The sequence below is a fragment of the Salvelinus alpinus genome, chromosome 10, assembly GCF_045679555.1.
Source record: "Salvelinus alpinus chromosome 10, SLU_Salpinus.1, whole genome shotgun sequence".
Lineage (NCBI taxonomy): Eukaryota > Metazoa > Chordata > Actinopteri > Salmoniformes > Salmonidae > Salvelinus > Salvelinus alpinus.
Genome location: NC_092095.1, coordinates 29,689,835 through 29,706,269, shown reverse-complemented (window position 1 = coordinate 29,706,269; position 16,435 = coordinate 29,689,835). Strand labels below are relative to the sequence as shown.

The 16,435-nt window shown below is 42.6% G+C and overlaps 1 protein-coding gene across 1 annotated transcript in view; it reads right to left on the bottom strand.

Annotated features, from left to right (window-relative positions):
• arhgap21a (Rho GTPase activating protein 21a) overlaps positions 1-13,605 on the bottom strand; it is a 99,984-nt gene extending 86,379 nt beyond the window's left edge. Inside the window, exons 1-2 of the mRNA XM_071331162.1 lie at positions 13,165-13,605; positions 11,896-12,149 (exon numbers count right to left, since the gene is read on the bottom strand). Coding sequence (XP_071187263.1) covers positions 11,896-11,970 — 75 coding nt within the window. The 5' untranslated portion in view covers positions 11,971-12,149; positions 13,165-13,605. The remainder of the gene's footprint in view (positions 1-11,895; positions 12,150-13,164) is intronic.
• Between the last annotated feature and the right edge of the window lie 2,830 nt (positions 13,606-16,435).

Sequence of the window (16,435 nt, the reverse complement as noted above, 5' to 3'; positions counted from 1 at the left end):
GGAGTGACGCAGCCCCACCCTCAAAACAGACGGAGCACATCCAAAGTTGCTCGCCCGAGTAAAAAATAAACATCCAGTCAAACCCGGCTTTTCTTAACAGTCTCTTATCTCAGTATTAGAGGTCGGCCGATTATGATTTTTCAACGCCGATACCGATTATTGGAGGACCAAAAAAAACGATACCGATTAAAATCGGTGGATAATTATTATTATTTTTTTTACATTTATTTATAATAATGACAACAATACTGAATGAACACTTTATTTTAACTTAATATAATATATCAAATCAATTTAGCCTCAAATAAATAATGAAACATGTTCAATTTGGTTTAAATAATGCAAAAACAAAGTGTTGGAGAAGAGAGTAAAAGTGCAATATGTGCCATGTAAAAAGCTAATGTTTAAGTTCCTTGCTCAGAACATGAGAACATATGAAAGCTGGTGGTTCCTTTTAACATGAGTCTTCAATATTCCCAGGTAAGAAGTTTTAGGTTGAGGTTATTATAGGACTATTTCTCTCCTATATGATTTGTATTTCATATACCTTTGACTATTGGATGTTCTTATAGGCACTTTATTGCCAGTGTAACAGTATACATTTACATTTAAGTCATTTAGCAGACGCTCTTATCCAGAGCGACTTACAAATTGGTGCATTCACCTTATGATATCCAGTGGAACAGCCACTTTACAATAGTGCATCTAACTCTTTTAAGGGGGAGGGGGGGGGTTAGAAGGATTACTTTATCCTATCCTAGGTATTCCTTAGAGGTGGGGTTTCAGGTGTCTCCGGAAGGTGGTGATTGACTATAGCTTCCATCCCTCTCCTCGCTCCTACCTGGGCTCGAACCAGGAACACATCGACAAGAGCCACCCTCAAAGCAGCGTTACCCATCGCTCCACAAAAGCCGCGGCCCTTGCAGAGCAAGGGGAACAACCACTCCAAGTCTGAGCGAGTGGCGTTTAAAACGCTATTAGCACGCTCCTCGCTAACTAGCTAGCCATTTCACATCGGTTACACCAGCCTAATCTCGGGAGTTGATAGGCTTGAAGTCATAAACACTGCAATGCTTGAAGCATTGCGAAGAGCTGCTGGCAAACGCACGAAAGTGCTGTTTGAATGAATGCTTACAAGCCTGCTGCTGCCTACCACCGCTCAGTCAGACTGATCTATCAAATATCAAATCATAGACTTAATTATAACATAACAACACACAGAAATACGAGCCTTAGGTCATTAATATGGTCAAATAATAAATAAAAAGTGTATTATTTCAGTGAAATACGGAACCGTTCCGTATTTAACGGGTGGGCTGGCATCCATAAGTCTAAATATTCCTGTTACATTGCACAACCTTCAATGTTATGTCATAAATACGTAAAATTCTGGCAAATTAGTTCGCAACGAGCCAGGCGGCCCAAACTGTTGCATATACCCTGACTCTGTTGCACAGAACGCAAGAGATGTGACACAATTTCCCTAGTTAAAAGAAATTCATGTTAGCAGGCAATATTAACTAAATAGGCAGGTTTAAAAATATATACTTGTGTATTGATTTTAAGAAAGGCGTTGATGTTTGTGGTTAGGTACACATTGGTGCAACGACAGTGCTTTTTTCACGAATGCGCTTGTTAAATCACCCGTTTGGCAAAGTAGGCTATGATTCAATGATAAATGAACAGGCACCGATTCGATTATATGCAACGCAGGACAAGCTAGATAAACTAGTAATATCATCAACCATGTGTAGTTAACTAGTAATTATGTTAAGATTGATTGTTTTTTTATAAGATACATTTAATGCTAGCTAGCACCTTACCTTGGCTCCTTGCTGCACTCGCATAACAGGTAGTCAGCCTGCCACTCAGTGTCCTCGTGGAATGCAATGTAATCGGCCATGATCGGTGTCCAAAAATGCCGATTACCGATTGTTATGAAAACTTGAAATCGACCCTAATTAAAATCGGCCATTCCGATTAAATCGGTCGACCTCTACTCAGTGTCTCAAAAACAAAACCAATAAAACCCAAGAGACTGGATTAGCTAAAAGAATGAGAGCACTGGATTACTGAAGGGTGAATATGCAGAGTTGTGTGCTGCTGAAACCCTTGATGTTCTATCATATCCAGAGGGTTATTATTTTGCGACATTAACAGTTTCATCACTGAAACCTGTGATGCTTACATCAGAACCCAAATTACCGAGGCCATGACCAATTACCAGCCTAACAGTGCCAGACAATGAGATTGAGTAGAGGGCTACAGGGCCTTCATGCATTTTTTATACTACCTTACTACACACATAAAAACACACGCACGCACACAATAAATTAGAGAACCACAGGATGTCAGCTTGCCACTGCCTGAAGGGAAAAGCTCAACAATCCAATAGCCTGTGTGCATAGGGATAGCTAAAACCAACACACACTGTAACACTGCCAACCCATACCTCTAGCCCCATTGGTGCAGACTTTAGACCTATGTGAAAGAAAGAATGCTCAGGAGTGTATCTAGCATGTTAAGGCTAGAATCAGCTTATGAAACCCTAACCCATCTTTCTATTGTTAGTTATTGTGATAACTCCGTGTGGAATGGATCTAGGTGACAGAGGAATAGGTTTGGGGGATCAACATATATCCGAGGTGTCTGACAGTGTAGGCAGCAGTACGTTCAGGGGACCACTGTGGGTCAAAAGGCTACAAAACACACTGGTGTCAGGCAGGTCACTCTGGCCACACTCACCATGTCTAGACTGGATGACCCCCTCGGGGCCCCATCCACGGCATCGCATCAACAAAGTGGGAGGATTCATAGCCATTGGCCTCTGTAACCACCGCACTCTCTCCCAGGTACATAATCACAACCCATGCCTGACTTCGGAAATGACTGCTCTGCTCCCTATGAGCATAACCCTTCAAAATAGCCAATAGGCTAACTGGAAAAATCTAAAAGGTGGTGTGACCAATGAAAAGCTGCCGTTTCGTCAATGTAGCTGATGCAAAAGATCAAAGACGACAAAGGCTGTGGAAGGCATGATGGGGACTAAGCTAATCCAGACAAATCTGTCAATCTCATACATGCAGTAAGGCATAATGTGTCCAAAACATCTGGAAAGAGGAGAGATGAAAAGGGCAAACAACAACAAAGAATTTGGAAAATACCACGTGTGAGCCTCTGCCTATAAATAGCAGCTCAACAACATGCTGTCGTAACGTCCTGCTGAAACGTGGCTGTGCACTCCCCCCCCCCCCATCCCATCCCATCCTCCCACTACCAGGAATAGGCTGGTCCGGAGCACATCACCCCATTCCCTACCAATATAATCCAATCAATCCTGAGTTATGGATTGTGTGGTGCAGACGTGCAGATCCATCGCTCGTCCCCACACACACAAAATCAATGCCCAACGCACACGCCCTGCTGCTCTGAACAACACACAGCGCATGCATGTGCCATGGAGGGACAGAGACATGGTATTGTATCACAGTCTAAGCTACACCTACTCCAAAAAGCTTAATCTAGGTGAACTGAACTGTGAACCGACATACAGTGGGGGCTTTGGTGTCAGGTCAACTACAGGTCTCGGTTTCTAAGAATTCCTAATACATTGGCCAAAGGATATCGTACAAAAACACCAAACATCGTCCTCCGACATTAGGATAAGAACAAAATTTTCTCTACCGTTCCCTCATTCTGCCGTTCATTCATGAAATCATTCATTCATCAGGGTGCCCTTGCTCATTTCCAGTACTGACGCCGACAGGAAATAATGTGGTTTCCTGCCAAGAACCTCAAAGCCCTTACTAACACCAGAGCTCAAGATATGACCCCGATAACAACCTTACGTAAGCTCTCATTGAAAAACACAGGAAAAGAAGTGAAAGTGCTTTTGGAGGTAGATTTGCAAGTCAGGAGAAAAGCTTGTATGCAGGAAATTACTGGTAGGGAAACGAAAAGGACGGGCAACTTCTCCCCATTAGATTTGTGGTCTGAGATCTACGCACATCAAAGGCTTAGATGCCACTGCCAATAATTGAGAGTAATATGTCTTTATGGGAATCAGTTTGGTATAATAACTGCATGTAGCCTATCAGCTGAAGAGTAGCTGGAAGATGACGCAGTTGTACATCAAAGAAACCATATTTCCAAGGCAATTTCTGTTATGGAGGGACATAACAGTGTTAGTCAGCGGCCGTCAAAAGGCATTGAAAGAGACTAAACTTTTAGCATCTGTGTCGTGAAGGAGTGAGACAGAGAGAAAGAGAGGGGGGGGTGACAGGATGGCTGATCAGGCTCATAGCAGGAGTTGGCAGCCGGTCACTATTTGGCATGACAATGCCCGTCCCTCTATACGCACATTCATCCATCCGCACCGACAGTGTTTATCTTTGACTTGATGAATAAAAACTAGAGGGAAACAAATGAAAAAAGGAGAAACGGAGAGAGGACGACCGCAATGAAAGGTGGGCGAAGTTGCGTTCTTGTACTTCATACTACTACATATCAGCCTCAGTGTGGCGTGTCTTGAGAGACAGAAAGACAGAGGCAGCATAGACGCCTTGGGCATATGTAATGGACACCACCTCGGCTTCAGTGAGCATTAGGCTGGTGCTGCAGTGTCTGTCTGCCTGTCTTTCCCCTCCTCCACTTCTTTCTACACCGTCCCTTTATCTTCCAGAAGGACGGGGGCATCCAGGCAGAAGAAGCTGTGACAGTGAGCCAGTTGGAGTAAAGAGAAGAAAAAAAAGAGAGGGAAAGAGAGAGAAAGAAAAGGGCTGGTGTGTTTTCCACCAGCTAATCTCTCTTCTTCCTGACCCCCTCCCCTCTTCATCCATCCGTCCCTCTCTCCAGTGCCATAATGGCATTCAGCTCATAGCCAGTTAGAGAGAGAGATAACATCCAACAGGGCCAAGCCGTGAGGGGACTTCATCCCTCGACCAGAAGAAAAGATGGGTCATGGTCAATGTGTGGTAGGTAACGGCCACACATACAGTACCAGTCAAAAGTTGGCACACCTACTCATTCAAGGGTTTTTTCCCTTTATTTTTACTATTTCCTATATTGTTTAATAATAGTGAAGAAATCAGAACTATGAAATAATTTTTTTTTAAGTATTAAAATCAAAATATTTTTTATATTTGAGATTCTTCAAAGCAGCCACCCTTTGCCTCAATGAAAGCATTGCACACTCTTGGCATTCTCTCAACCAGCTTTATGAGGTAGTCACCTGGAATGCATTTCAATTAACAGGTGTGCCTTCTTTCCTTGTGTTGTGACAATTTAGGGGTGGTACACAGAAGATAGGGCTATTTGGTAAAAGTGCAAGTCTATATTATGGCAAGACCAGCTCAAATAAGCAAAGAGAAACGAAAGTCCATCATTACTTTAAAGACATGAAGGTCAGTCAATACAGAAAATTTCAAGAACTTTGAAAGTACCTTCAAGAGCAGTTGCAAAAACAATCAAGTGCCATGATGAAACTGGCTCTCATGAGGACCGCCACAGGAGTGGAAGAGCAGAGTTACCTCTGCTACAGATGATAAGTTCATTAGAGTTACCAGCCACAAATTGTAGCCCAAATAAATGTTTCACAGAGTTCAACATCAACTGTTCAGAGGAGACTGCGTGAAATCAGGCCTTCGTGGTCAAATTGCTGCAAAGAAACCACTACTAAAGGACACCAATAATAAGAAGAGACACGAGCAATGGACATTAGACCGTTGGAAATCCGTACTTCGGTCTGATGAGTCCAAATTAGATTTTTTTGGTTCCAACTGCCGTGTCTTTGTGACAGATGATCTCCGCATGTGTATTTCCGTCGGATGATCTCCGCATGTGTATTTCCCAAGTGAAGCATGGAGGAGGTGGTGTGATGGTGCTTTGCTGGTGACACTGTCGGTTATTTATTTAGAATTCAAGGCACACTTAACTAGCATGGCTACCACAGCATTCTGCAGCGATACGCCATCCCATCTGGTTTGCGCTTAGTGGGACTATCATTTGTTTTTCAACAGGACAATGACCCAGCACACCCCCAGGCTGTGCAAGGGCTATTTGACCAAGGAGAGTGATGAGTGCTGCATCAGATGACCTGGCCTCCACAATCACCCGACATCAACCCAAATGAGATGGTTTGGGAAGAGTTTGACCGCAGAGTGAAGGAAAATCAGCCAACAAGTGCTCAGCATATGTGGGAACACCTTCGACTGTTGGAAAAGCCTTCCAGGTGAAGCTGGTGGAGAGACTGCCGAGAGTGTGCAAAGCTGTCATCAAGGCAAAGGGTGGCTACTTTGAAGACTCTCAAATATAAAATATATTTTGATTTGTATAACACTTTTTTGGTTACTACATTATTGCATGTGTTATTTCGTAGTAGAAGACATCAAAACTATGTAGAAAATAGTAAAAAATAAAGAAAAACCATGGAATGAGTAGGTGTGTCCAAATGACACACACCACTGCAAAGTAGCTATGAATAGGTGACCTTCAGTCCAACGAGGTCACACATGTCAGAGCTTCCCATTGTCTCTTCCAGGGGAAAACAGGGGCAATTGATGGCAGGCTTGATCCAGATAGGGAATGCCCAAAAACACATTGGACACACACTCACAGTCGTGACAATAACAGGCTGAGGGCCAATCAGGGAAAGCCCTTAGAAAGGACACTCCTGGTAAATCCCCCAAGACAGGGTGTGTGTGTTTCTTATACAGGGGGCATAATGATCTTTCCCTGGGTGGAGTTCAGGTCAGGGGCTTGTGTTGAGGACTTGTTTATATGAAGAAACCTTGAGGAAAGTGCATTTAGAGGGCATTGAGCTGCAGACGAGGGAGAAGCAGAGCAAATTCGTTTTTTCAAATCTTCACATATCCAGCTCATTTGTATTTCTAACTTAAGCATTGATAAAAGACAAAACGAAAGGAAATATTTACTAAGGATGAGATTAAATCTCAACCCCTCCCCCCAAAAAATGGGACGAAAACAACTTCAGCGCATCGTTACGCCTTTTATGATCTCACTGTAATAGAGACTGGGACTCCATGAAAATGTGTCTTCTTTTGACACGAGAACTGTGGTGTTGGGATAGACTGTGGGAAAGTCTTTCACTTCGAGTTTCCACCCAAACCGGACAGCATTCGCATGGACACTACAGTCCACATTGAGTGCACTGACCCCAGAACATCAAACTCACTGTTAAAAATAGCGCTTTCTGGAAACTCGCATTCTGGCTTCAAGCAGAATGTCAGGGAAGGAATAGGGCAGGAAATAATGTTTTTTTTAACTTCCACCCCCAGTGGTTAAATATAGCGTCACAGAAAACATGTCGGAATAGAGGGCGAGTGAAAGACAAGCGCATCGGGGATAAAAGAGCAGGATTTATGGGGGAGGGAGAGGATACGTCTAGTGGAAAGAGGAGTGCATCAACAGCACTCAAAACACGGCTACTCCTCCCTCCCTGAGCAGGGGACGGATCAATACATGTCGGAAAGAGGAAACACAGATAGCCATCGGAGGGTGGGTACAATGACAACCGGCACTGAACTAGTGCAGGAATGCACACCCCTGCATCAACACGAACACGATGAAATGGTTTGAACCATCATAGTCAGAGGTAGTTGGTTAGCGAGCGACAGCGACAGACCTTCCTCACTAACATCCTTTTATAACGGATCAATACGTCACAAATTCTGAGCAAACAGCTCAACAGCCATAGTATTATAAAATGAAAGGGTAGGCAACAGGACCAGAGGTCCTTCTAAATGTGGATTGAGCATCATGTTTGGGTTAGTTGAGAGTGGTAAGAGGGGATCACCCAGGATGAACCCCAGAGCCAGACACTCACGAGGAGAGAGGCCTCAGCTGGTCATGCTGGACCCAGCCCTGAATACAGGGGGGGGGGGGGGGGGGGGGGGTTGAGGAGTGGGGTGTGTATGTGGAGTGTTTTTCTCCTAATGACTGTGAGCAGCTGTGCCTAAATTACCCCTGCGTGGCTACCGTCACTTTCCTCACAGCCAGGGAGAGGCGAAGACAGGCCTTGAAATCTCCCTCATTAAGGAGATGGGAGTGAATGGGACAGAGGCAGCTCCACTACAACCCCCCCAGCCTCTGTCCTGCCCTGGTTGCCTGGGGCCTGAACTCTCATTAGACCCGAGGGAATGGGATTTCATAAGCAGTGGCGCTTGGGTAAGAGACAAGGGATGGAAGTGTGTGTGTCTGCGTGTGTGTTAGCAGGTACAGAGTAGCACCTGCCCAGTTCCCACATGCCAGGCCGCAGGTGCTGATGATTGCTCACAAAAGGGGGCTTCAGGCATAAAGAGCACAGCGCTGACACGTGGCTACATCTTTGCATTTCCATCTACCTCCATGTTTGAAAGGAGAAATTGTGAAATAAGAGGGGCATTTGTTCTTCAGGATCCTACATCAACCTCTGGAGGACCTCCCCTTTGACCAATGTCATTTTTCAAATAGTGGACTGGGACATAGGCCTTTGTGCAGAGCGGTCCTGCATTGTCATCTTTGGGGTCTTTAAACAGTGGTGTAAAGTACTTAAGGAAAAATACTTTAAAGTACTATTAGTTTTTATTGGGTATTTATAACTTTCTCTTCACTACATTCCTAAAGAAAATATTGTACTTTTTACTCCATACATTTTCCTGAGAAACCCAAAGTACTCGTTACATTTTGAATGCGTAGCAGGACAGGGAAACTGTGAAATTGATGCAATTATCAAGAGACCACATGGTCATCCCTACAGTCTGGCTGACTCACTAAACAGAAATGCATCTTTTGTAAATAATGTCTGAGTGTTTGAGCGTGCCCCTGCCTATCCGTACATTTTAAAAACAAGAAAATGGTGCCGTCTGCTTTGCTTAACATAAGGAATTTGAAATGATTTATAATTTTACTTTTGATACTTAAGTATCAAAAGTACATGTAATTGCTAAAATATACTTAAGTATATTTAAAACCAAATACTCTTACAAATAAAACTTTCTATTAGGATATCTATACTTTTACTCAAGTATGACAATTGGGTACTTTTCCCACCACTGTCTTTAAGAGCCCTCAGCTGCAATTGTGGACATTTATCATCCAAAAACAAAGTTTGAGACAGGCAATTCCATGGTAAATGGAATGACACGGAGACTCAAATGTTTTCACTTTCAAAATGTATACCAAACAAAACCTATGTATATCAATGTTTAACAAACAATATAACTATGCACAATGACTACTTTTAACAATTTCCACTGCTCATTTTACAAAAACACATTTACAGTAAGAACTGTGCAGATACAAAGTTTGGTAACATAATAAAACTGTGAGAGGTTTAACCGCAATTATGTTAGCAAACTTTGCATCTGCATAGTTTTCCAGTAATTGTGTTTTTTTTTAACGGTGTAAACTGTTCAAAGTAGCCATTTTGCATAGTTGTATGGTTTATTAAACTTAGAAATCCATGGTGTGTTTGGCATACATGTTAAAGTGAAAAATTTGAGCCTCCGCATAATTCCGTTACCATAGAATCACCCAGCGTTAAAGGCACAGACAAGTGAAACAGCGACGAAATAGTGAAGAAGTAGGACTGTGAGTATATGTTTGCTTGCAGTAGTAAGTACCGAGAAAGAGAAGGAAAGAGAGAAATAAGAGGGGACATTGTACTAAAACATGATAGATGCATAATTTATGTGTCTGCTGAAGGATTCAGAATCACCTGCTGTGAAACGGTGGTTATAGTTTAACTTGGTGAAGAGGAAATCTTTAGGTGGCTTGAGAGGTACTAGACTGGAACAACTGCTGGGAGTAAAACCAAACCACAAGGCTACTTCACAGATCCATGCCTGGCTATAAAAGTCATAGCCTTCCAGAATATGGAACCAAGTATGCTGTAGTTTTCTTTAGGTGTTATTCCCCCTCCATGCATGCTTCCTAATGTATTATAGGGCTTTACTGTCTGCTTCGAGCTTCGATATCTGCACCGCTTCGAACTTGAGAATAGCTTACCTCAGACAACTTCCAAACGCCAACGATCACACCTGCACACCTCACTCCCCCTTTCCATGGCGCCCCTCCCTTCCAACACTCCCCTGCCATCTACCCCTTGCCTGCCCTGCTCCCAAAGATTTGACATCCATACAGTACACACTCCTGCACTGGGTAAGAGGATTACGCAGTAGTGGTTTTGCCATTTCACATGACGGGTTAATCCAAAACATGCTGCTGCTATACTGTTATGACATGCAGCCAGCCTCTGATGACGATGATGTAACTGTGAATTCCACTGTGCGTGTGGGTGCTTGGGATGAGGTTAGAGATGTGTTCTAGAATGTGGCATTTATCTGAGCATGGTATAGGGCTGGCCAGAAAATGGACAGTAAGATTAGATCAGCAAATGGAAATTCTATTTGGACGCAGTAAGCACTCGGAAAGTGGTTATAAAAAAGAGAAGCGAACTCTGTCACCTTACACGCCGGCAGATGTGAATGCCGTCGCATTGCTCTGCAACACTTCAGTCACTCAGCGGGAGTTTGTACATAGAAACTTTGCACCGGGATTCACAGCAGGTCAAAAAGGTCATGGGTTTATGAAAGTGAGGATCATTATCACACAGCAGCGTCGCGTAGTGTCTTTTTAATAGCATTCAGCAAGTGTTGGTGACGGTCAGCATCAAGTGTACCTATTGGCCTGAAATAACAGATGGCGTGAGCCAACACACACACCACCTTGTATTCCAGACATAGGCCTATTGATGTATAGGTAACTGCCAAAATAATGGAAACACTTGAGTAAATGAGGCATACAAAGTATTTTGAAAGCAGGCCCTTCCACACAGGTGTGGTTCCTGAGTTAATTAAGCAATCCCATCACGCTCATGTATAAAAATGATAGGCAGAACATTACTTTGGCTACCATGGCTATGCCCCCATCCACACAGGGCAAGAGTGGTCACTGAATGGTCTGATGAGAATGAAAATGAGGTAAACCATATTCCATTGCCGTCTAAGTCGCCAGATCTCAACCAAATTGAACACTTATGGGAGACTCTGGAGCAGTGCCTGAGACAGTGTTTTCCACCACCATCAACAAAACACCAATGGAATTTCTTATGGAAGAATGAGTTCCAGATACTTGCAGAATCTATGCCAAGGTGCATTGAAGCTGTTCTGGCTCGTGGTGGCCCAACACCCTATTAAAAAAAGACACTTTATGGTGGTGTTTGCGTTATTTTGGCAGTTACCTGTACATCGCTAACAACAAGCATGGCATCAAGTCCTCCATGCATCACAATACAATTTTGTGGGTTACAAAACAATGAAAGCATTACAAGTCTGACCTATTTTAGTCAGTGGGTCTGAGGTAAATGCTATAGTCTCAAATGTGTTGCTGTTCCAACAGGTGGTGTGCATTGTGCTTGTTTCCGGCATAACTGTCAATCACTAGTGAGCGTGAACCAACTACAAAACACTGTGTAGCAAGTGCAACACAGTGCCAGAGTTGATAAAAAGGATCACACTGAAATTATGCCATCAAGAGTACAGCATCTCCCTTGAATTGGTTCAGGAACTATAATCAAAAGGCTTGTTGATTGACGCCCCAGTGATAGACAGCTGTTATCTCTTGACTACATTGGTGATTAAAATGCATTCCTAGGATTTGTATCTATGCAAATTTTACAAACTCAATATTACACACATATCCACACCATTTTACAGCTGTCGGGCGGCAATCTGGAGTCTGGACAAATGAAAAGCCATTGTTTTCTGGTCGGTGGGCAAGACGCGCCACTGTCATAATTAGAAACAAGCACTTGTCCGATGTGCGATTGCACCGCAAGCTTACGGGGACTGTCACATTCTCAGCCTTACCACACCTAAAATGTGGGAAAAGTCTTACCTCACAACTTCGAGATACGTCTCTGTGTTTATTCTCTTCATCGTCTTGCGGTGAATCAGTCCAACGTGTCGCCATTATTTCATTTCAAACCACCAAGGCAAAAGTCCTTTGGAGCCCACATTGAGAAAGGGGGAGAGATCCAAAACCAAGTGATAGGCTACTCCGTTCAGCCACAGTGGAAGCAGAAAGGGTTCTAGTCCACACCACAGTCCACACCACAGTCCTCCCTCTTCATTTTCGTTGATTGTAAAACTCTACATGGAATAAACACAGTAGAAAGTTAAAAGATGAAGAAATGAATACATGCACCCTATCCGAGACTCACAAGCACCTCCCCAGTAGGCCATTTGAATGACTGGGTCTTGTGCTTCTTGGTCTCAGTAAAAAAACATTTTTTTTAAGTTTATTAGGCTACATTCACATAAATGTTTACACACTGGTGGGATACCCATGGGCCTTCAAATATACTCTGTCACATTGTAAACTTTAGTTCATACAATTTCGTTTATGGAAGCAGGCTATTATGCAACTTAAGACCAACACAATAACACATTCAATATAGTCCATCTCTAAACAAATGTAATTGCTCTTGTATTCCACATTCAGTTGCACATCAGTCCAGGATCCAATCTTGTTGAGAGCACTTCGGCAGGAGATGGCTACTTCTACTGTACTACACTACTATTGCTTGTAAACAATGAACTGTGATTATCATATTCCTGCATGGTCCGATCTCAGTTGCCATCAGATGCAATGAAGTGCGTTGTTGTCATTGTCGCATGATTGTGTTATCCACTTGTTTGACCTAAATCGAGATACTGACAACAGTCGACAGCTGGGTTGCTAATTTATTTTATTACTTTGTTGCAATGCTTGCTTGACCGATGTCCAATGCCAAATGGTCAGGTGTAGATATGCATAATAACATTTATATTAATCCAAATACTATTCTGTTTAGAGACACGACTGGATTGCATACACACAGTAACCTAAGATTGACGCACGAGTTCTGGATAGGTTGCCAATGAAAGCACGAGCAAATATCAGCCATCATGCGCCCAAAGCCACACAACGAACTAACACAGAGAACGTTCAATGGAACTATGGTTTATAGTTGTCGCAAAATAGCCACATAATTCGGTCCAGTTCTAAATTAAAACGCTTTCGGCGAGTGTGTTTACAAAAACAACATTGTATCACAACACAAGTTTGTATCAAACAAACAACTGAAGCTGTCCGTAGGACAGTACATCTGCATGAGCAACCTACCTGTTACAAATTCATGGAAAACTCCGTAACACAAAATGATACATTGTCCTTGCTTTAGAAGAAGAGAAATTGCTGTTGTTCATAGAAGTAATTCAAAAGCACTAAGCAATGTGCCAAATGCAAGTGTGTTTTCGCTGACTACCATTACCAAAGACTACAACAAGCGGGCTATTTTCGTTTGAGTAGTTACCACTGGATAGCTAGTGCTAGCTACCTGTTAGGAAAATCAGGCTAAAAAACAAGGTAAACGCCCATTACAATAGATTTACTATTTTGACCACGCGAGAAATTTCACGGCGTTGTTCTTAATTAAAATTCATAAAATCCGAGAGGGTTCTTCATCCACATTTCACAACAGAATTGAAACAAAAAGTAATTCGTCGTATTCCTTTTTGGTCCCTGATGGCAGCGCGCAACAGACTAGGTTGCAGGATGGACGAATCTCCGATTTTCTAGAAACACCGCCCCTCTGTTCACTCGCGGGTCTATTATCCAATCACATTCAACGTTTAAAATCGTGTTTTTAAACCCAGCCAACTGGACAGGTTCTTACATAAGATGCACAGCAATATTAGTGGTCACTTCAGTAACACATCACTAAACGTTTGATCAGGGCGATTTTTTTTAATACACAAGTCAACCAAGTGGCTTTTTACAGGATCATTGATGCAAGGGCTTTGACCTATAGGCCTAATTGAACAATCCAAATGTAATTTGGTGAGCTGTGGAAGCCCGCTAAAAACGTTGGGGTGTGTGTATGTGTGTGCGCGTGCGTGCGTGAGTGAGAGAGAGAGTACGTGACACTATGTCTTGCCAGCTTCACAAAACCCAATTGAATTAACCTGGAGGATGCCAAAACTTTGTATTCTGCGCTTTCATTCGAGTCTGGTACTACTACTATCCATAATGAGTCAAAGTGCAGAGCAGAGCACAGTCAACTCTTGTCAGAATAGAGTGTCAGCTGAATGGAGGGCCTTGGCGTGATGAGCATAGCTGAGCTGGAATTTCTGTTCGCCTCTGGCTCTTTGACAAATAGCTTCCTGCATAGTCTGTTAAGAAAAATACAATACATCTTATCTAGAGAACCTCCTTCCCTGTTCATATTATGCTAAGCTATCAGAACCTTTTTGTATAGGCCTATTTCCACGTCTCAGCGTATTTCCTTGGCATGTCATAGATAATATTAGCTCTTTGAGCAAGATCCATACATTTTTTTCTATACTCAGCTATTCTAAATATTCCAGTAGGATGTGAGATACCAAAAAATGCAGTGCTAGATGTTTTTCAACAGAAGTCATGTACGTAGGATCCCGTAGTAGGGGCCACATTCACACATTTCCCCCTCCTTCAGTTCTTGAATGGTTCCAACGTGTTCCTTGAGTTGTAATATGCCACTTACCATTCACTGGCTGGATCCCTAACTGTATTATTGTGACATGTAGGGCATGGCGGACACATGGGACTCCATAATGCATGAAAAAGGCTCCACAGCTGATCCAGACAAAGACAAAGGGGGACAATGTTCTGTTTGCAGTCCACTCCAACAGAACAATAGAGGTGGGACAATAGGAGGACTCTTTTGACCCATTATGTGTTGAGGGCTCCCTAGCTTCAGAGAGAATCCATTGTTTAAAGAGCCGCTGGATCCTCAACCAGACAGTGCAGGCTTGAGCTTTATTTTTTGAGGGGTTGGCATACTATGGTAGCAAAAACATATTAGTTTGTATGCTGTTTATTAATACACAATATGTATGGGACATTCATGATAGGTTTAGCAGTGTGAAATAGTATCACAGAGTTATACTGTGGGCATACTGTAGCAGCTTTAATTACTGCAGCCAAGTTGATTTCGAGCAACATTTTGTAGACTGAGAAATTGCTATGACTACTGAAGAAACACTGGTGCCTTTCCCTCACAAACAACAAATGGCATTCATTTTCTCAATTTGTTAAATGGAATGACATTTGACTGATATAAAATGTTGAGTTACAATGCAGAAATAAAACTGAAGCGCTGAATTTACCGTCTCACAAAGTAAAAACAAACAGTGATGTTTTCTAGAGCACACTTCCAAAGAACACTTAGCATTACCTCAGTTAGCATAGCTTCATGGCTTCCTATTATCCTGTTATAGGTCGAAACAGAATCAGGTGCTGAAGTAGGGCTTGTATATAACCCTAGTTTCTACCCAAAGAAGATGAGGAGGTACATGATTTTATTTTATTTAACCTTTATTTAACTATACAAGTCAGTTAAGAACAAATTCTTATTTACAATGACGGCCTACACCGGCCAGACCCGGACGACACTGGGCCAATTGTGCGCCGCCCTATGGGACTCCCAATCACGGCCGGTTGTGATACAGCCTGGATTCAAATCAGGGTGTCTGTAATGACGCCTCTAGGACTGAAATGCAGTGCCTTAGATTGCTGCGCCACTCGGGAGCCTGATACATATAGTCTTGAAATGAATATCTCCTGCGTTTAGACCAATAAAAACAGTATTAGCCCATGAAGCTTACAATTCTGCCTTATCCCACACATTGCATTATGTGTGGTGGCTAAATACTGTTTTATTGAGTTCGTTCATCAATGAAAAATAAAAGGCTTTAGGTAGGTCACTGCTACAAGCATTGGAAGAGCCGATTGTAACGGCTTTCGTCGGTGGAAGGAGAGGACCAAAGCGCAGCGTGGTTAGTGTTCATCTTAATTTAATAATAATCAAAAAACAGAACACTTCAAATACAAAACAACAAAAGTGAAAACCGAAACAGTTCTATCTGGTGCAGACACACAAAGACTGAAAACAAACACCCACAAAACACAATAGAACACAGGCTACCTAAATATGGTTCCCAATCAGAGACAATGACTAACACCTGCCTCTGATTGAGAACCATATCAGGCCAAACGAGAAACCCCACATAGAAACAGAAAACATAGATAATACCCACCCAACTCACGCCCTGACCACACTAAAACAAAGAAAATATAAAAGAACTATGGTCAGAACGTGACACCGATGTTACGGTTGAACAAGTAGAGTTGGAACTGACCCACTGGGCACCAATTGGTTGAATCAACCTTGTTTCCACGTCCTTTCAACAAAACAATCCAATGTGATGATGTTGAATCAACGTGGAAAACTGATTGGATTTGCCTCAAGTCATCAACATCAAGGAATTTCAGGATTTTTTAAACCTAACTTTTACCCTAAATCCAAAGAATTCAATGGATTTTACCCTTTCAATTAACATTAGTTGACAAATAG